Genomic DNA, 19,989 nt, shown 5'->3' on the forward strand with positions numbered 1-19,989 from the left:
GCGCCTGCCCCGCCTCCGGCCTCCGCGCCAGGGTTTAGCTCCGCCCTCTCTAGGATGGGAGAGCGTCCGCGTCCTCACTGCGCCTGCGCGCCTTTTCACCCTCGGCGGGGATCTGGGCTGAAGTCCTCCCCCACCGCGGTTCGCTAAGCCCTGGGAGCTTGCGCTAGGGGACCCTACCGGTTGCTGCTCCCGTGTCGCTTTGGATTCCGGCAGCGAACAGTTGGAGAGAAGCTAATATGAAGAATTTACATCTGCATCCTACCCCCACCAACTTTGGCGCTTACCTCACCCCTTGGGGACCATGAGCTTACAAAAGGAAGAAACCGTATCCCTGCATGCCCGATGCCTAGCAGAAAATGCAATTCCGTTCAGTGTTTCCTGAGTAGCTACGGTGTACAGGGTCCTGGGCAAGCCCTTCCGAATTCAACCCACTTCTCACTGTACAGGGTCCTGGGCAAGCCCTTCCGAATTCAACCCACTTCTCACTGTGTTGCCCGGTTCATCGCCCTTAAAGCACTCATCCGATGACTGCATTAATAATAACACTAGCATTTATTTACGGAGGGCTTACCAGGCGTCAGGCACCGCGCCAAGTGCTCCATAGGCATTATCTTATCTAGTCCTCCTACAACAACCCTATTAGGATTATCGCCATTTCACAGATGAGGAATCTGAGATTTGTCAAGGAACTTAAGTGTCTCTGAACTACTGTTCAACTGTAAGCTGGGATTTTAACTTCATGTGTCATCTGACCCTGGCTCCCCCATACCATCGCCACCTCAGTCTGCATTTAGTGGCCTCATCCCCTGCTACTCCCCTTCAGGAGCCTCTTAACTTAAGCCAACTGATCTCCTCCATTGTTATCTTCAAGTGCCCTTGCACTCTTGTCTCCTTACGTTGCTTGCGCTGTGAGCTCAAGGAGGAATGCCCTTCTCCCACTTGTGCTTGGGTCCAAATCCAACCCATTCATCTAGGCAGGAGTCAAATGTCTGCACTCCTTCCCTGATTGCCCCAGCCGGAAGTAATCACTTCCCCCTCCAAACAGCAAGAAGATAGAGAGATCCAAATCCCCCACTCACCACTAAACCATATTCAGAAATCGCCCTTGCTTCTTAGAGGAATGGGCCTGGCTTTGTGGCTGGGCAAGGCTTGTCTGATGGACTCTGCCTCTCCTTCTTTAGGATGAGGCTAGGAGAAGCAGGGAAAGAAGGATGTTTTTCTTCAGTATCTTTCTTGAAATCCCACCATCAGTAATTTACTCTAAAGGTAGATTTCAAGATTCCTTTGCAATCCCTCCTCCTTGGGTCTGCCTGGACCATTGGCCTCAAGCTAACTGTAGCTAGTAGTTTTATTGGTTCCCTCTCCTGGCAGCTATAGAATTGAGGGATATCATTCCGGAACTGCTAGACATTATTTGAGGAAAACATTGGAGGATACAAAAGGGTTTTAAAGACCTGAGAGGGACAACAGTCATGGTAAACATCAGTGAACAAAGGCTTCCCCTGGTGACTAGAGACTGGTCAACTGCACTCTGCTTTGTGGGGCCTGATTCTGATTGGTTTTTTAAAAATTATTTATTTATTTAATTGGCTGTGTTGGGTCTTCGTTGCTGCACATGGGCTTTCTCTAGTTGCGGCAAGCGGGGGCCACTGTTCATTGTGGTGCATAGGCTTCTCATTGTGGTGGCCTTTCTTGTTGCAGAGCATGGGCTCTAGGCGCGTGGGCTTCAGTAGTTGCGGCACATGGGCTCAATAGTTGTGGCTCACAGGCTCTAGAACACAGGCTCAATAGTTGTGGCGCATGGGCTTAGTTGCTCCACAGCATGTGGTATCTTCCTGGGGCAGGGCTCAAACCCGTGTCCCCTGCATTGGCAGGCGGATTCTTACCCACTGCGCCACCTAGGAAGTCCCTGATTTTTCATAATCATGTTCTCCTGGTTTCTTCTTCCCCTTCTCCAGCATTCTGAGTCTTCACTTTTTGCCTCAAATCCTGGTGCCACTGATGTTTTTGCCTGGATAGCTGATAGGTGGGAGAGGCAAAGGGAGAAAATAAAATAGAAAAAGTGGATAATTAATACCTTCACATGAAATTTTTCAGAGATTAGTCTTTGCATCTATAAGGAAGGGGGTATGTAACCTACATAATTTAACTTCACTGTGGTCCTTGGAGAAATATTAGGTAGAACAAGCTGGGAAAATAGGAGGGAAGAGAAAGGAATGCCTAAGCACAGCTTTCTCCACCAGATGGCGCTCTCACCCACTCTCACACGGGCGTTTCCGAAGCCTCTCTAAACGGGATTTCTGGCAGTGGTCTCTCCTGCCCCCATTTCTGCGTATACCAGATCTTCTCATGCTTCTAGCTGCGTTAGTTATCTCTTGCTGTGTAACAAATTATTTCAAAACTTAGTGGCTTAAGACAATAATAAATACATATTATTTGGCTTTTGGGTGGTTTTGGTCAGGAAATCGCAAGCAGCTTGGTGAGTGGTTTGGCTCAGGGGCTTTTGTGATTGTACTCAGATGTTGGCCAGGGCTGCTGCCACCTGAAGGCTTGATGGGGCTGGAGGACTGGCTTCCTCACATAGCCGACCAGTTGATGCTGGCATTCTTATGCTGACAGGCTGGCAGGGGGTTTCCGTTCCTCACCACCTGGGGCTCTCCAGAAGGCATCTTGAGTGTCCTCACAAAGTGGTGGCTGACTTCCCCCAAAGCAGGAGATCCAGGAGGGAGCGAGGCAGGAAGCCACAAGGTCGTCTATATGCCGTATCCTCACAAGTCGCCCGCTGTCACGTTCACAATATCCTGCTGGTGTTACCAGTCCGAACGTTCCAATGCATAATGGGAAGATTATACAAGAGCATAACTACCAGGAGGTGAGAACAATCGGGGCCGTCCTGGGGGCTGGTTACTATGTGCTGCTCTGTCAGCTTAGGTTACCCTCCACCTCCATCTCATCACCTCCTGCTCACCATGTAACATCCAGCTTGAATATCAGGCTCTTTGAAAAGACTTCCCCAATAATTCCTCACTTCCTCCTCTGTGTTTACACAGAACTCTTTCATCTCCATTAAGCACCTATCACTTTCTTTGTTGCTGGTGGTGGTGGTTTGGTTTGGGTTTTGTTTTTGTTTTTGGCCTGCACAGCATGCAGAATCTTAGTTCCCTGGCCAGAAGTCAGACCGCTGGACTGCCAGGGAAGTCCCTCGCCTTGCATTTCAGTCTTTCTCTTGACCACGACTGCTTCCCTCATTGTACCCTGAGTTCCTGAGAGCAGGGAGCCTGTGACTTAACACCTTGCCAGTCCCAGTTTCTGCCAAGCATATAGCAGAGCCTTAGCATGGTAGGTACTCAATGAATCCTTGTTTTAAAATAAATGAGTAAAACAGAAAATAGCAAGTGTTGGTGAGGATATGGAGAAACGAGAACCCTTGTATACTGCTGATGGGGATGTGATGGTGCAGACTCAACGGAGAACAATATGGCAGTTCCTAAAAAAATTACACACAGAATCACCATATGATCCAGCAATGGCACTTCTGGGTATATACACAAAAGAATTGAAAGCAGAGTCTTGAAGAGATTTTTGTATACCCATGTTCACAGCAGTTTTAATCACAAAAGCAAAGGTGGCAGCAACCCAAGTGTCCGTTAATGGATGAATGGATAAACAAAATGTGATGTATACACACACAATGGACTATTTTTCCTTAAAAAGTAAGGAAATTCTGACTCATGCTACAACATGAATGAAACTTGAGGACATTAATGCTGAGTGAAATAAGCCAGTCACAAAAAAAGACAAATACTGTATGATTACACTTATATGAGGTATATAGACCAGTCAGATTCATAGAGACAGAAAGTACTGAATAGTGGTTGTCAGGGGCTGGAGGGAGGAGGAGTGGGGATTTATTATTTAATGAGTACAGACTTTCAGTTTTGCAAGATGAGAAGAGTTCTGGAGATGATTGCCCAACAGTGTGAACATATTTAATACCAATCAACTGTACACTTAAAAAATGGTTAAGATGATAAATTTATCTTATGTGTGTTTTGCCACAATTTTTAAAAGCTTTAAATGAAGGAATGATAGATAAAGTGTGATATATCCTTTCAGTGGAATATGAATACTCATCATAAAAAGGAACAAAGTATTGATACATGCTACAATATAGATGACCCTTGAAAACATTATCCTATGTAGACACAAAAGACCACATATTGTATGATTCCATTTACATGAAATGTCCAGAGTAGGCAAGTCCATAGAGACAGAAAGTAGATTGATTCGTGGTTGCCAGGGACTGGGGGGAGGAAGGAATTGGGAATGACTAATACGTACAGTGTTTCTTTCTGGGGTGGTGGAAATGTTCTGGAATTGAGTAGGGGTGATAGTTGCACAACTTTGTGAATATACTAAAACCACTCAATTGTACACTCTAAAACGGAGAATTTCTACATGAAATTTTATCTTATAGGAACTGTTTCCATTTTTTTAAATGAATGAATAAATGAAAAAAAATTTGACTGGTATCTATTTTTAGCCCCTCTTTAATATTTGGGTTTTCTCTAGTATTTAAACTTAATATTTGGGTATATTTTTGAATTAATAGCTCACGACCATTGCTCTGAAAAGTGTTCAATAAATACGTCTTTATGTTCTTGTACCTGGGAAAGAAGTCCTCATGAGTAATGAGTTTTCCAGCTGTGACACAGTGAGTTGTTGGACAAACACAGCAAGGAAATGAATGTCTGCTGGTACACTCTTACTCAACAGCTCTTGGCAGCCATGAAAACAACCATTCATCAAACACGGATGCAAAAAAAACTCTCTGAGAGCAAGGCACTGAAAACCTCAGCAAAAAAACCTGTGGCCTCCCAGGAAAGAAGCAGTTAACTGTCCACCCACAAGTCCTTTTCCCTCTTCCGGGGTATAGAGTTGTCGCTGGGTAGCCGATGCCCAGCCAGGGACCACATTTCCTAGCCTTCTTGCATATACATCAGGTCACATGACTCGCCAAAAGAAGTGAATGATGAGCGTCCCGCTTCTAGTCCAAGGCATTTAAATGTCAGAAGTCTGTGGACTTCCCTGGTGGTGCAGTGGTTAAGAATCTGCCTACCGAGAATGGACTGGAGAACTCGAGTTTGGGAGGGGGCGGGGGATGAAGGGGAAGCTGAGACGAAGTGAGAGAGTAGCACAGACATATATATACTACCAACTGTAAAATAGATAGCCAGTGGGAAGTTGTTGTATAACAAAGGGAGTTCAACTTGAGGATGGAAGATGCCTTAGAGGACTGGGACGGGGAGGGTGGGGGGGACTCGAGGGAGGGAGGGGGGTGAGTCGAGGGAGGGAGGGAATACGGGGATATGTGTATAAAAACAGATGATTGAACTTGGTGTACCCCCCCCAAAAATAATATAAATAAATAAATTAATTAAAAGAAAAAAAAAAAAAGAATCTGCCTACCAATGCAGGGGACACAGGTTCGATCCCTGGTCCAGGAAGATCCCGCATGCCGCGAAGCAACTAAGTCCATGTGCCACAACTACTGAGCCTGTGTGCCACAATTACTGAAACCTGTGGGCCTAGAGCCCATGCTCTGCAACAAGAGAAGCTACCTCAATGAGAAGCCTGCACACCACAACAAAGGGTAGCCCCTCCCCCCACCTCTCTCCACACAAAACTAGAGAAAGCCTGCGTGCAGTAACGAAGACCCAATGCAGTCAATTAATTAATTAATTAATTTTTAAAAATATCTACTCCTCCCTCTCTTCTCCCAGATGTCAGCTCAGTGCAGAGGGGATGGCGGGGGCACAAACTGGGAGGAGCATCAGTCCCTGAAACATCACATCATGGAAACCTGGAATATCCACAACGGACAGCTAGGTGAGGAAGAAGTAGATGTGCATGTGAACAACAAATAGACTTCTGTTATATTAAGCCACTGAAATGTTGAGGTGTGTTTGTTAAAGTAGCTAAACAGCAATACTCATTAATTCCACCAAATGACTACTTATTATGTGCCTTTCATGGGAATATAGAGAAGAATAGCCTGGAATTCTTCCCTCAAAACGTTCTCATTCTAAATTGGAGAATTAGATGAGACAATAAATGGGAGAGATAACTTGAATAAAAATGCCACCAATGGAAAGGCAGCAACTGACCCCCACACACAAAAAAACCTGCATAGACCAATTACCATTAAAGAAATTGAGGAAATTAGCTGAAAAACTTCCTAAAAGGGAATTCCTTTGTACCCTAGTGTTTAGGATTCCTGACTTTCACTTCCACACCCAGGTTCAGTCCCTGGTCAGGAACTGAGATTCCACAAGCTGTGCAGCTTGGCTAAAAACAAATAAACAAACAAAACAAAAAAGCTTCCTAAAAGGCATCAGGACCAGATTATTTTGCAGACAATTTTATTGAACCCATCAGTAAAATGATATAGTTAAACTATTCCAGAGAACAGAACAAGATGCAAAACTTTACCGTTTATTCTGAGTCCAGAGTTACCACCCATGATACAAATGTCAGGCAAGAGAACGGCGCACAAAGAAACAGATTTCATAGGGAACGTAGCCAAAAAAATAACAAAAGAATACACCTATCACACAGCTGAGCCGTTCCACTGCTGGGTACTTACCAAAGAGAAATGAAAGTGTATGTCCACACAAATATTTGTGCGTGAATGTTCACAGCAGCTTCATTTGCAACAATCAAAAACTTGAAACAGGGGCTTCCTAGGTGGCGCAGTGGTTAAGAATCCACATGCCAAGGCAGGGGACACGGGTTCCATCCCTGCTCCAGGAAGATCCCACATGCCATGGAGCAACTAAGCCCGTGCGCCTCAACTATTGAGCCTGCGCTTTAGAGCCCGTGAGCCACAACTATTGAGCCCATGTGCTGCAACTACTGAAGCCCACACACCTAGAGCCCATGCTCCACAGCAAGAGAAGCCACAGCAATGAGGAGCCCGTGCACCACAACGAAGAGCAGCCCCCACTCGCTGCAACTAAAAGAAAGCCTGCGTACAGCAAAAACAAAAAACAAAAAAAAAACTTGAAACAACACAAATGTCCATCAACAGGCGAATGGATAAACAAATTATAGTATATCCATACAATGGAATAATACTCAGCGATAGATAAAAATGAATGAACTGTTGTTACAATAACATGAGTGGATTTCAAAATCATTAAGAGGCCAGACTGCGCCCTCCACTGGGGGAAAAAAAGCACATACTGTACATTCCATTTGTATAAACTAATCTACAGTCATGGGAAGCAACAGTAGTTGCCTGGGGTGGGGAGATGGGAAAGGGAAAAAGAGATTACAAGGGGGCACCAAAAAGCTTTGGGGCACAATGGATATGTCCTCAGTATTAACTGTGATGGCTTCACAAGTGTACACATACATCAAAACTCATCAAACTGTACACTGGGTTTTTGTTGTTGTTGTCTTTTGGCTATGTTGTGTGGCGTGCAGGATCTTAGTTCCCCCAACCAGGGATCGAACTCATGCCCCCTGCAGTGGGAGTGTGGAGTCTTAACCACTGGACTGCCAGGGAAGTTCCCAAAGTGTGCATTTAAACCACACGCAATTTAACATACAAGTACACCCTAATAAATCTGTGTGTGTATATGTATAAATAGATACATAGATATATAGGCAATTCACCTCTCTGAGCCTCATCTACAAAATGTGGTTATTATCTATGCTATCTTTTCATATGAGGATGAGATGAAATAATGAATGTAAAAATATTTTTGCAAACTGTGAATACAAGAGATTGGGACATGTGTCCTCTTTATTACTATTAATGCCATTATTAACAATAATATCATCATTTTATCATCACTGTCACAGTCACTACACAAAGACCCCATCACCTCAGTCTTCTGGCTCACTATGTTAAGCTCACTGAGGTAGTTCACCAATTTAACCTAAAAGGAAAAACAAACTCAGCAAGTTCACTGGTTCCTAGGGATGGCTGGGAGAAGGTGGTGGCAAGCTGAAAATTACAGCAGAGTTTACCAGGATGTGAGGAAAGACATGTTGTGAAATGCCCAGATACGTAACAGCTAGGGAAGCTGAGCAAGTAACTGTTCCTGGAAATGCTTTGTGTTCCTGGACTAATTTTGGCTTGAATGCAATCATGGAAGAACTTGCAAACGTATAATGAGGGGAGTCTGTGAATGTCCCACTACTGACACCTGCAAACTCACAGCCAGTTCGTCTCTCCAGATACACTGGAACCCCAGGAAACAAGATGAGAACAGTGAGTCCTTGCAGGCTGAAAGGAGGCAGAACTTCTTGGAGCGCAGGGGCACAGCCAAGGGACTGCCAAAGGGAATAAAAAGAAGAGCAAAGAAGGACTTCAGATTCCATAGGGAAGAAGGAAGTCCTGACCTTCAGGAAAGTGACAGTAATTTTTAACACTTCTGTGCCATCTTTTCAAGAAAACTCTTGTCTGGACACAAGAAAGAACAGCAGAGGGTTCAATCCATGGCTGGTGAGATGGTCATTCCAACACAGAATCCAAGACAAGATTGCAAAAGACAGAGTTCAGTATCCAAAAGTTCAGAGTCAGGTCAGATGGCCATACCTATGGCAAGGGGTCTCGAGAGGCAGAAAGGCTGGGTAGAGGAGCAGTTTCACAGATGCTTCTTACGTCAGGCAGACAGCAGGACTGTCTCTAGGGACCAAGAGAGTGACCTCAGCACAGTGAGCTGGTCAAACCTGAAGGTAATTATCCAACTTCTTTTAAACCAGGAAGAGAGAAGCTGAGATAATTCAGATGTGTAATAATATAACTTTCCTTCCTGCCTTAGCTTAAGATATAACTATCACAAAACCAAGCGTAGCTCTGCGTGAAGTCTTTGGATGTCTGGAAGAAACAGTCTGCTGGGAAATCCTCTGAAGCAGTAGAGCGTGGTAGCGTAGGACCTGAATTCGAATCTTGTTCGATTACTTAGTTGAGTGCCCTGGGGAAATCAGTTTACCCTTCTAAGGCTGTCTCCATGTCTGTTAAATGGGGGTATTCAATAGCGCACGGGCTTGTGAGAATGACAAGGATGTTACATAAGGCATCCATCACACTCCTGGCTCACTGCCGGCACTTCATTTGTTCGCTTTCTCCCCTGTTCCCAACTTGGTCTCAGAAGTGCTTTACCTGGGGCATCAGGGCACCCCCTTCAGGACCCCTGGAGATGGCAGCAAGGACATCCCAGCATCCCACCCCCAGGGAGAGGCTGGTTTTCAGCTGCAGAGGGACTGCCTCTGGGAGCTGGCCCTCCCCTCAATGATGGGAAAGGAACATCACAGCCTTGGGGCCTACAAGATCCCAAATAGCCACCCAATTCAAAAGGAATGAGGCCATGGAACAGGGAGGGCCAAAGGGCTTTCAGATTAAGAGCTGGGCTGGAGTTGCCTTCCACAGGCTGATGAGGTTGTTGTGGTGACTCATATCCTCTTGCCGGCTATGCCCAGGTGCTCTCTTTGGGTTCTGCCCACCTCCCCAGCATAGGTCTCCTTTGCCCCGCAGGGTTCTGAGAGTGTCAGGCCCTCCTCACCTCTCTCCAGCTGCTCCCCTCCCTGCCATAACCCTAGTCCCTGGTGCTCCTCTCCCCAAGACTGGCTGTGAAGCCAGATACAGCCGCCCCTCTGCTCCCTCCCCTCCTTGCCACTCTTGGCACTCTGGGGGTAGAAGGAGCAAAGACTTGGGTGAGTCACTTCTCCTCCTAAGCCTCTATTTCCTCATTGGTGAAAAAAAAGGACCGGTTTGTACTATAATCTCTATAAAAAGCATCCAAGGGGTAACAAAGTTAGCCAAGGTGAGAAAGTTATAAAAGCTCCTGAAAGTCCACAGAATTCTTGCAGTCTCTGACTATATGGACATTTAAAAAGGGCTAGAGCTATATTATTATATTCATAGAACATGTAGAGTTAGAACTACATTATTGTTAAATTTTAAAAGCAAGTTGTAGAAGAGTCTAAATGTATGTGTGTGTTTATGTGGGCATGCATCCATATATTCAATTAGTTATAAAAAGTAAGGAAGGGGAGGGCTTCCCAGGTGGCGCAGTGGTTAAGAATCCACCTGCCAATGCAAGAAATATGGGTTCGATCCCTGGTCCAGGAAGATCACACGTGCCACAGAGCAACTAAGCCCATGTGAGCCACAACTATTGAGGCTGTGTGCCGCAACTACTGAAGCCCACACACGTAGAGCCCGTAATCCACAACAAGAGAAGCCACAGCAATGAGGAGCCTGCTCACCACAACAAAGAGTAGCCCCTGCACACTGCAACTAAAGAAAGCCCATGTGCAGCAACGAAGAAAGCCCAACACAGCCAAGAAATAAATTTATTTTTTAAAAAAAGGTAAGGAAAGGAAGGTTAATAGTGAATATTGGCTTCTCTCTCAGGTGTGAGATTAGGATGATCGAATGACTTCTCTTACTTTGTACACTTCTGTACAGTTAAAAAAACTAATGGGTACGTATTGCTATTTTATTCTACAAATAGCAGTTTAAACAAGTGAAAACAATAAAAATGTAAATAGTACTAACGAGACCTTTCTCTCATATCCCTGCTCTTTCTTTTTTATGCCTGAAAAGGAATTCTTTTTTTTAATTAATTAATTAATTAATTTAATTGGTTGTGTTGGGTCTTTTTTGCGGGCTTTCTTTTAGTTTCGGTGAGTGGGAGCTACTCTTCATTGTGGTGTGCGGGCTCCTCATTGCCGTGGCTTCTCTTGTTGCAGAGTACAGGCTCTAGGTGCATGGGCTTCAGTAGTTGCAGCACATGGGCTCAATAGTTGTGGTTCACGGGCTCTAAAGTGCAGGTTCAATTGTTGTGGTGCACGGGCTTAGCTGCTCCGCGGCATGTGGGATCTTCCTGGAGCAGGGATCAAACCTGTGTCCCCTGCATTGGCATGCGGATTCTTAACCACTGCACCACCTAGGAAGCCCTGAAAAGGAATTCTTAATTCTCCTTCCTCACCACTGACCATCCTACTCCGATCCCTAGAGAAGCAGGAAAAGTAAAAGGCAGAAATGAACAAATCTTTGGGATTCCCCAGACCCTAATGGGCTCAATTATGTCCCTATAGAGCAGTGGCTTATTTCAAAGTGCCCCCAGCACTAAATAGGAACTGTCAGATTAGACCATTCCTGAACACCTGGTCTCCAGGAGGGAAAACTAAACTCCACCTCAACCTCAGAGCCTGCCAGAGGCCCACAGGGCTTAGCAACTGGCTGCCTGCAGAGGGTAGAGAGAGCACATCTACCTTCCAGACCCAGTCCTGCCAGTTGCCGGCTGTGTGACCATGGATAAGGCCTTCTCTCTGGGGCTCTATTTCTTCCATTGAACGGGGGTGACAATGCTAACCTCTAAGGCTGGTGACAAGATCAAATAAAGGAACACAAGTAAAAGCACATTTTCAATTGCAAAAGTTCCACCAAGCTAAAGTAGAGCAGGGGGCTTACCAGCCTTTGCATAAAGGCTACTTTTTTTTAATTTTAAATATTTATTTGGCTGCGCAGGGTCTTAGTTACTGCATGCAGTTCCCTGACCAGGGATCAAACCCGGGCCCCCTGTATTGGGAGTGAAGAGACTTAGCCACTGGACCAGCAGGGAAGTCCCAAAGGCTGCTTTTTATTTTGCGGGATATTCATTAATTGACACAGAGGAGAGAGATAAGAAAAGAAAGATCTCGGGCAGCTGGTGGCAGGTTTTTTTTCTCCACCCTGGGAGTGCAAATGACGAAGAGGAGGAAGGGGGAGGGGGAGAGGGAAGGAGAAGGGGTTTGTGCTGTATATTGGGGAGGATGTTTTGGGAGAGTGGGTGTGGCGCGCACACAGCATCAGATCCCTGCCTGGAGCTGTTCTAGGTGGGTTTTGAGATCTGCCAGTAGAACTCCTGGCTTCAGAGTTCAGGTCGAGGTCACAGGAGGGAGAAGCCAACAAGGAAACTTGTTAACTGCCCTCCAGCCCTTTCCAGGTCACCTCAGGCAGCAGGCTGTGGCTGGAAGGTGGAGAGCGGGGGACTAGCTTGGGTGTGTCCAGGAGGCAACACCAGAACGATGATCTGCAGGAAAGAACCAGAGCCTGCACTCCAGGAGACCCCACTCTGGCCCCAGTCAGCTCTGTGATGTTAGGCAAGTTGCCACTCCACCCTGGAGTTCGTTTCCCCTTCTGTAAAATGATGGGCTTTGACCAGAACAGGACCCTCTGACTCTGTGACTAGAGTCATTCTGTGCCTGCCCATCAGGCAGTGGAGCTTCCCAAACAGAGAGCCCATTGAGAGCCGGGGTAGGAGTTTCTGGAATTCGCTCCAGCCTCAGTCAGGGACAGACACAGGCAGTTTTCTTCCTCTGATTCCTGTATCCTGCTTTAACTGTACTGGAAATCGGTGACCTCATTTTTCTTTCCCTCCCAGAAAGAAGGGGAAGCCAGGGAGGCAGAAAGGAGGCAGTCAAGTGTGGCAAAATGAGAAGATGGAGGGAGGCTGGGGAACCTGGCACAGAGGCTTACTGCAGGGGGCACGAGAGAAGACACATACACCCAGATCAGACAAATCAAACTTTATTCAGGAAAGCATATTAGTAATCACCACTAAACTACTGAATAAGGCACATCAGTCCCCTCTCCCTGCCCTCCTTCACCCTCCCACACCTACCCTCTCTTTTGGCCTTTGTAGAACACTGAAGAAATCCTCCCCTGGGCCCACAAGTGGTCCCAGACTTTTGGGCTGGGGCAGCCCACAGCAGTCTCAGGTTGGATTGAGTCCTGGAGTCCAAAGAGGGAGGCCAAGGAGACTGCCTCCAGTATCCAAAAGTTCCAGGCCAGCTCAGGTGGCAATTCCCATGGCACAGGGCCTCAAAGGGAAGCAGAGGATGGGTGTGGGGGCTGTCTTCATGTCCTTCTCACATCTGGAGAACCAGCAGGAGGCCAAGTGGGAAGGCACATCTAGACGAGACAGTGAGCTCTAGAATGTTTCAGGCACATGTGGCTGGGTAAGGTACCATGAAGGCCAAGGAGACGTCTGCTCCTGAGTAAGGTCACCTGACCACCGACAGAACACCATGGGCTGGGGCTAAGAAGAGGTCCTCAAGGGGGCTGGATCTGAGCTGAGGATGCAGCTTATGTGGCAATCTAAAAAAAGATGAAAGGAACACACGCTGGAGCTCAAAAGCCATTGTTTAAGGTACAGGGGCACATGGCTCAGTTCCAGCTATCTGGAAGCTTGTGCCCAAGTCACAGCACAAGCAGAATGGGGATTTCTCAATGTCAAGGCAAGATGAACCTTCCCCATCTTGGCTCTTCCATTGAATGATGTGGAAAGGGAGCTGCTGGGCAAATATTCTTCCTCCTCCCCACCTCCCTCTATGTCCAGTGAAGACACTGAAACCCTCTGCTGGCCCAGGGAAGAGGGTCCTGGGAAAGGTTGGCATGACCGGCTCTGGGAGTCTCCATGGCCTCAGCAACATGGAAACCTGCAACAGAAGAACCAAAGTTGGTGGGCTTCCAAGACACCCCCAGTATCCTAGCAAGGGCTACCCCCAGGCTCTGGCTGGCACCAGCAGTGGCTGAGGAAACAGGTACCCTGCCTGAAGCATGGCATTAGGACCCCAGCCTAAGAGATGCTGAAGGGCTCAGTGTTCTGGGGTTTCCTGGAGGACAGAAAACAATAGCAATAACAATAACACAAATAACCACAATTTTAACAGGTACGGAGTTTCAGTTTCGCAAGATGAAGAAGTTCCGGAGATGGATGGTGCTGATGGTTGCACAAGAATGGGAATGTGTTTAATGCCACTGACCAGTACGCTTTAAAGACAGTTTCAGTGGTCAATTGTATGTTATAAATATTTTACCGCAATTTAAAAAAATTTTTTTTCTAAAGATAAACATGGGGAATTACCTGGCAGTCCAGTGGTTAGAACTCCACACTTTCACTGCCAAGGGCGCGGGTTCAATCCCTGGTCAGGGAACTAAGATCCCGCAAGCTGCGCAGGTGGCCCAAATACTTTTTTAAATGAATAAATAAAAATAAAGATAACCATGTTAACAGTATCTAACATGTATGGACCCCCTACTGTATATAGTACAGCCTGGTTCTGAAGAGGTCTGCCAGGGTTCAAATCTGAGCTCCACCACTCACCACTCACAAGCTGGGAGACTCTACATAAGTTACTTAACCTCTCTGTGACTCATTTTCCTCATGCAGAACATGGAAATAATAATAGAACCCAGCTCAGCAGGGTTGTGGAGAGAATGAAATGAATACATTAAGTGCTTCGAGCAGTGCCAGGCACACAGTAGGACTGGATAAATATAAAGATGGTGACTATGTAAAACTTACACTAAAGCACTACACATCCCCACCCAGATCTTCAACACTACAACAGACAAACCTAAGACCTCTCCACCCAAGCTTTACAAGCAAGCTCACAAAAACACATTCTGGCCTCCCCTATTTTAGTTTCTAATCCCGAGAGGGTTGAACTTCTTTAAAGAGCAGACCTTTGAAGGATTCAGCAAAACGGCTGAATTGTCATAACTCTTTAATAGACATGTGGTTATTACTGTCACCCTTCCAACTTGCTCTCTGAATAAAAACCCTTTAACTCTTAGAAAAGGAGGGGGCTCTGGGTTGTTTTATTCAAAAAAATATGACCTCTCCAGAAAGCCAAGGAGCGTCTTACCTTACCAAGGCTGGGCCAGCTGTTCATCCCAGATCCAGAGTTTTCTTCTCTGTTTGGTGTGACCCACTCCTGCCAGTTGCCCATGGTGCATACCTGCATCTCTTACAGGTGATGTTCCTTTGACTGGGAAACCTGGAAACCATCTGGATAACCTTGGCTTCATTTCCCAAAGAATGTAAAGGAATGTTCAATCCACAGTTCCCCAGGCTCTCATTGGCCTGACAGGGGCAGCAATCTTCTCTTCCACGCAGCGGGTGAGGGGCCCCTTCTGCTATAGAAATTCCCTGGGAAAGAGAAGGAGTGCCCCAGGTCTTCAAACAGACACAGCCAATGGGTTGGGCCTCTTGGCGATAAATGAGAGCCAGGAAAATACACGGCTGCTTGGAACCTTAAGGTGGGAAAAGCTGGTCCAGATTCAGAGGCAGTTAACACTGTAAACTAAATTACTTGGGTTTCTTTTAGAACAGGACTTCTCAGAGACTTTGATATGCTGAGTGTTATGAATCTTCAAGAAGAGGAGAAAGCCCCTTTGACAAACCCTTTTGGCCTTGAAACCCTCTTTTAGAGGGTAGCTCCGGAGTCAGGATTTCAGGGAGCACCCAAAGCTTTAAAGTAAACAACGCTAGACTGGGAATCCGAAGACGGCCTTCTAATCTTTCACTGGCGGTTCCCAAAAGCAAACGCTGAGTCTCCATCTGTAAAAAGGGGTGGGGCTCGCCTAACATTGCTTGACCAGAGTGTGAACGCAAAAAGATATTGGGAGGTGGGGATGGAACAGAAGCCTGTGAGAGGAAGGCTGGGAAGGCGAGGCCAGGGAAGCTAGTGGGCGTTAGGGCCTGGCCTCCGTGAACCACGAGGGAAAAAGGCGGAACAGGCAGAGGAGAAAGAAGACTCCAAAGGTGCAAGGGTACAGCCCGCGGGCACTTTCTATCCATCGTCACCTTTGCAGACGGGCCGCACCCCAAGACATCAAAGCACTGAGGGATGGCCCGGAAGGACTGCGCAGGATGCCCGCACAGTCCCAAACTAAAACCACACCCGTCGCCCCTCCCGGGACCAGTGGAAGCGCGTCCCCAACTCCGCCCACGGCGGCGTGCCTGCCTTTTTCAGCACTCGGGGCTGGAAGAGGGGCCAGGGCAAGGGGGTGCTCTTCCGAACGTGGGGCGGGAGGGAGGGGGCAGAGGCGCCGCCAGTAGACTGGTTCCAATTTGGGAGCCTCCCCCGGATCTACGCGGCGCCTGTCCACGTCTCGCTCTCGGCGGGGAAGGGGAAGAGGAACCGCGAGGCTTCGCCTCGGGGCGGCCTGTCTGATGGAGCGCGTCCGCCCGGCGGATGCAGCCCTGCCCTGGTCCCTGGAGACCGCGCAGCTGTGCGGACTCTGGATGGCGACGCTGCGGTCGGGCGGGAACTGCGATCCGGGCGCCGGCGGCGGGAACGCGGGGCGCGGGGAGGGTGCCGGGGCGCACGGGCGCGGGGCGGCGGCGGCGGCAGGGAGGACGGGTCCCCGCCCCGCGGCGCGGCGGCCTCACGCCACCTCTTGCTCGCCCTGGTAGTGGCGGCAGCAGCCGTAGAGCGCCGAGAGCAGGTAGAGGCCGAGGCAGAGGCCGCCGCAGACGGCGGCCGCCAGGAAGGCGTGGTAGGCGCAGGACATCTGGTAATCCTTGAGGTTGCAGTAGCTGTGGCTCTGCGTCTGGCTGATCATGATGCCCGTCGCGGCGCCGTAGAGCGCGGCCGCCAGCAGGTCGTGCGCCGCGTTGACCACCAGCCAGCGCGAGCCCAGCACCGGCACCAGCTCGTGCTTGCCCAGCAGCGTGAGGAAGTAGAGGCCCAGGGTCAGCAGCCAGAAGAGCACGGACACGAAGAGCGCGAAGTGCACCGGGCCCTGGTACCTGCTGGTGGCGATGGTGATCCAGAAGGCGGCGCCGGCCAGCAGCTGCAGCAGCCGCAGCACGCCCAGCGGGCCGCGCAGGAAGGCCCGCTGCAGGCTCACCGCGCCGCGGGCCGCGCGCGCCTGGGGCGGCGGCTGGCGCGGGGGCGGCGGCACCATGGCCCCCGGGCGCGGCGGCGGCGGCGGCGGCGCCCCGAGCAGCGGAATGGCGACGTCTGGCTCGCGGGGGGGACCCGGCCGACGTGCCCCTGAGCCCGCCGCGGCCTCCTCGCTCCCCTCTGCCTCTCCCCTCCTGCCCGCAGCCCTCCTCTCTGTCTCCCTCTCTCTCTCCCTCTCTCCACCCCTCCTGCCCGCCCTCTCCCTTCCCCTCCTCCGTCTCCACCCCCGCTCGCTCCTCCCGGCTTCCTGCCTTCTCTCTTTGGGCCTCGCCCACCACCCTGGTGCCCCCCTTCCCGTCGGCGCCTAACTCCCGGCTCGGATTCCTTCCTCCTCGGGGCAGGGCGGAGGGCACCCGCAGCCCTAGCGGGCCGCGGGTCTTCCGCTCCGTCTGAGTGGGCCAAGTTTACCACATCTGCCCGCCCTGCCCGCCCTGAGTCCCTGGCTCCGGTCCAGCCTCGAAGCCGAGAGCTGTCTTCTGGAGCTGGAGCGTCCCCCTCCGCCTTAGGCTGGGCTTTTTCTTTCTCCTCTCTCCTGTCCTAGAGCCCACTGGGGCCTCCCGGCCGTTCCTTGGAGCTGGAGGAGAGCAGGGCCGGGCTTAAGCTGCCATCTGTTCTCACCTGGACATCCGGAATATCATATCCTGCCCGTGCCCATCTCAAACTTATTCTGTCCAAAGCTGGGCTCAGACTTTGACTCAGCCAACCCAGTTCTTCTGTCAGGGAAAGGGACCATCACCCACTCCAGGCCCCACTGCCCCTCCCACGCCACAAAGCAAAGTCCTTATTAGTTCAATCTCTGTTTTCCAAACTTCTTTGCCATCGACCATATTAAAAATAGACTTCCCAGCATGACCAGGGCACAAACCCAGCTCTAAGAGACAGCAAAGTCCAACAGTGCTTTTCATTACTGCTATTACTGTGCTTTGCAGGAATTCTCATTTAAGCCTCAAACAACCCGCAAGTTACATACAATTACTTTCCTCATCTGGCGGAGGAGGAAAACGAAGCCTAGAGGGGTTAAGACCCGGAAGCTGGTAATGGCTGCTGGTCGCTCTTCCCTCCCCTTCTTTTTTTTTTTTCCCTCCCCTTCTGATCCAACCTTTGTGCACTGCGACATCTTTCTAAAACACAGACCTGGTTGTATATACACTGCTTCCCCTACTGACAACAAGATAGGGTTCTATCTCTTCTATGGGTGTGTTTCACAATCTGGCCTCAACCGACTTCCAATGTCCTGGTTTTCCACTTCCTTTTCTTACCCATGGTCGCACCCAGCATGCCAACCCCACCTAACCTCTTAAGGTTCCCAGATTGGCTCAGAATGCCCTTCATTCCCAGACCCCATTTGGCTGGCAAACTCCTACTTATCCTTCAATGCCCAGTTTAAATCCTCCCCCCTTTGGTTTAGCCTCCCAGGCTGTTGATTGCTGGCTCTTCTAGCCGCCCCCCTACCCGCTTCCTATGCAGTAGTTCTGAGCTAGCTACATTGTAACCATTGGTTATCACTGCTCATCCATCTTTGCCAGTACCTGGCACATAGGAGACTCAGTAAGTATCCGTGGAGTGGCTGCAGGAATAGCAGTGGAATTGAGAGGATCCCTCTTGTCCTGGGGACTGTGCATGCATCAGACCCCCACTTATCCTACCCTGCAGAGCTCATCTCTCATCTCTTGGTCATAGGATGAGGCCACTGACCCCTGGCTCCTTTTGGGGGAGAAAAACTACATGGCTTCTCAGGGAGCTAATGCCTCCCACTGCCAACTCAGCCCCCCCTACAGGTACCTGAGAAAACTCTGAATGCATATTTTAAATGAACAAATAAACGGTGATGTATACCACTCACATTTTTTGTAAGACAGCATGGCATAGATGCTCAGGGTGCAAGCCCTGGAGGCAGACTGCCTGGCTACTTCTTACTGCTTCATGACTCCCTATTGCTGGGACCTGGTGTGTGTGTGTGTGTGTGTGTGTGTGTGTGTGTGTGTGTGTGTGTGTGTGTGTGTATTTAACCTCTTTGTGCCTCAGTTTACTCATCTGTGAAATCCTTCTATTCAGCAAATGGATGTTAAGCTAGGCGCCATTTGAGGGGCTAGGAATACATAATATATATGTGATTGTTATGAATTGAGTGCTTACTATACACTAAGCATTATTGTGAGCACTTTATATTTATTGTTCTACCCAGTCCTTATACCAACTCTTTAAAATAACTGGTATTAACTCTGATTCACTGATGGAGAAACCAAGGTTTAGAGGGGGTAAGGAGGTAGACCATGGTCACAGAGCTGATGGGTGACAGTTAAACAGGAGCCCAGGTGTAGCTGACACCAGGTCCACATTCAATATGCTTTTACATACTTTCTCGTATTTAATTCTCAGCTACTCTCACAGGGATCCAGAAAGGTTACATGACTTGCCCAAAGCAACACAGCTACTAAGTGCCAGTGTGGGGACTCAAACCTAGCTAGGTCTTCTGATCCCAATTTCAGGACTTTTCCCTCAGCATCCTTGAGCAACCCCTGGAGAGACATCCTCAGTGTCTTCAGGGTGCCAGCCTTGAAAGGGGATGGGGCTAGGACGCGCAGCTGGGCGCTGAATCTGAGTGCTGGACTGATGACAGGGAATTATGGCGCACAAACTGTATCTGTAAGTTGGGGGCCTAAGCCAACAAACATTTAAAGGCAGACAAGAGAATCCTTCCCTCTTCTAAAAAAAGGCATCTGGAGAGTTGGGGGTTGTGCGCCACCTGGTGGACACAAACTTGGTTTCACAAGACAAATTCTCCTTACAAGGAAGTGTCCTTGGCAGCTTTGAGGAGATATTTTTAGCCTCTGGAATCTTGAAGATATTCCAAAAGGTGGTCCATCAGACTCTGCAAAAGCATAACCATGCACAAAGATGTTGGTACCTCCAACTCAACAAGTACGGACTAGGCACCTGCTAGATGCAGACAATCTGGATGTGGGATGCAGGAATGAAGAGGACCAATGCCCGCCCTCAAAGTGTTTGTACTCTGCTGGTAGGGGAGGGACAGTTGTGGACACAGAAGAAGAGGCATCGATGAGAATTATAAGGAAAATACAAAAGAGAAAAAGTATTGTGATGGGAGGGCTGAGGAAAGGTTCGAAAAGAAAGTGTCATTTGAGGATGGATAGAATTTCAACAAGCAGAGGTGGGGGGTAGGTGTCTTGGATGAGGTAGTCCCCCATCAGGCAGGCCCCAAGCATCCTT

General features: G+C 48.8%; 1 protein-coding gene across 9 annotated transcripts; it reads right to left on the bottom strand.

Moving 5' to 3' along the window:
- Positions 1–1,997: 1,997 nt before the first annotated feature.
- Positions 1,998–16,931, bottom strand: MARVELD1 (MARVEL domain containing 1). 9 transcript variants are annotated; one of them, XM_057737177.1, is made up of 3 exons: positions 14,718–16,931; positions 13,929–14,033; positions 12,580–13,159 (listed from the first exon to the last, which is right to left on the bottom strand). In XM_057737177.1, exon 1 carries the CDS (start codon positions 16,757–16,759, stop codon positions 16,238–16,240), a length of 522 nt encoding a protein of 173 aa, XP_057593160.1. In that variant the 5' UTR covers positions 16,760–16,931; the 3' UTR covers positions 12,580–13,159; positions 13,929–14,033; positions 14,718–16,237. The 9 variants fall into 9 exon arrangements, with proteins under 9 accessions (XP_057593162.1, XP_057593160.1, XP_057593157.1 ...); XM_057737174.1 differs by having other exon boundaries at positions 12,580–13,500; XM_057737176.1 differs by having other exon boundaries at positions 14,713–16,931.
- Positions 16,932–19,989: the final 3,058 nt, after the last annotated feature.

The sequence above is a fragment of the Hippopotamus amphibius genome, chromosome 5 (genome assembly GCF_030028045.1).
Source record: "Hippopotamus amphibius kiboko isolate mHipAmp2 chromosome 5, mHipAmp2.hap2, whole genome shotgun sequence".
In the NCBI taxonomy this organism is placed as follows: Eukaryota; Metazoa; Chordata; class Mammalia; order Artiodactyla; family Hippopotamidae; genus Hippopotamus; species Hippopotamus amphibius.

What these genes read in the sequence shown, in the direction of transcription:
- MARVELD1 (XM_057737179.1), bottom strand. Translation starts at nt 16,759, where the DNA reads ATGGTGCCGCCGCCCCCGCGCCAGCCGCCGCCCCAGGCGCGCGCGGCC.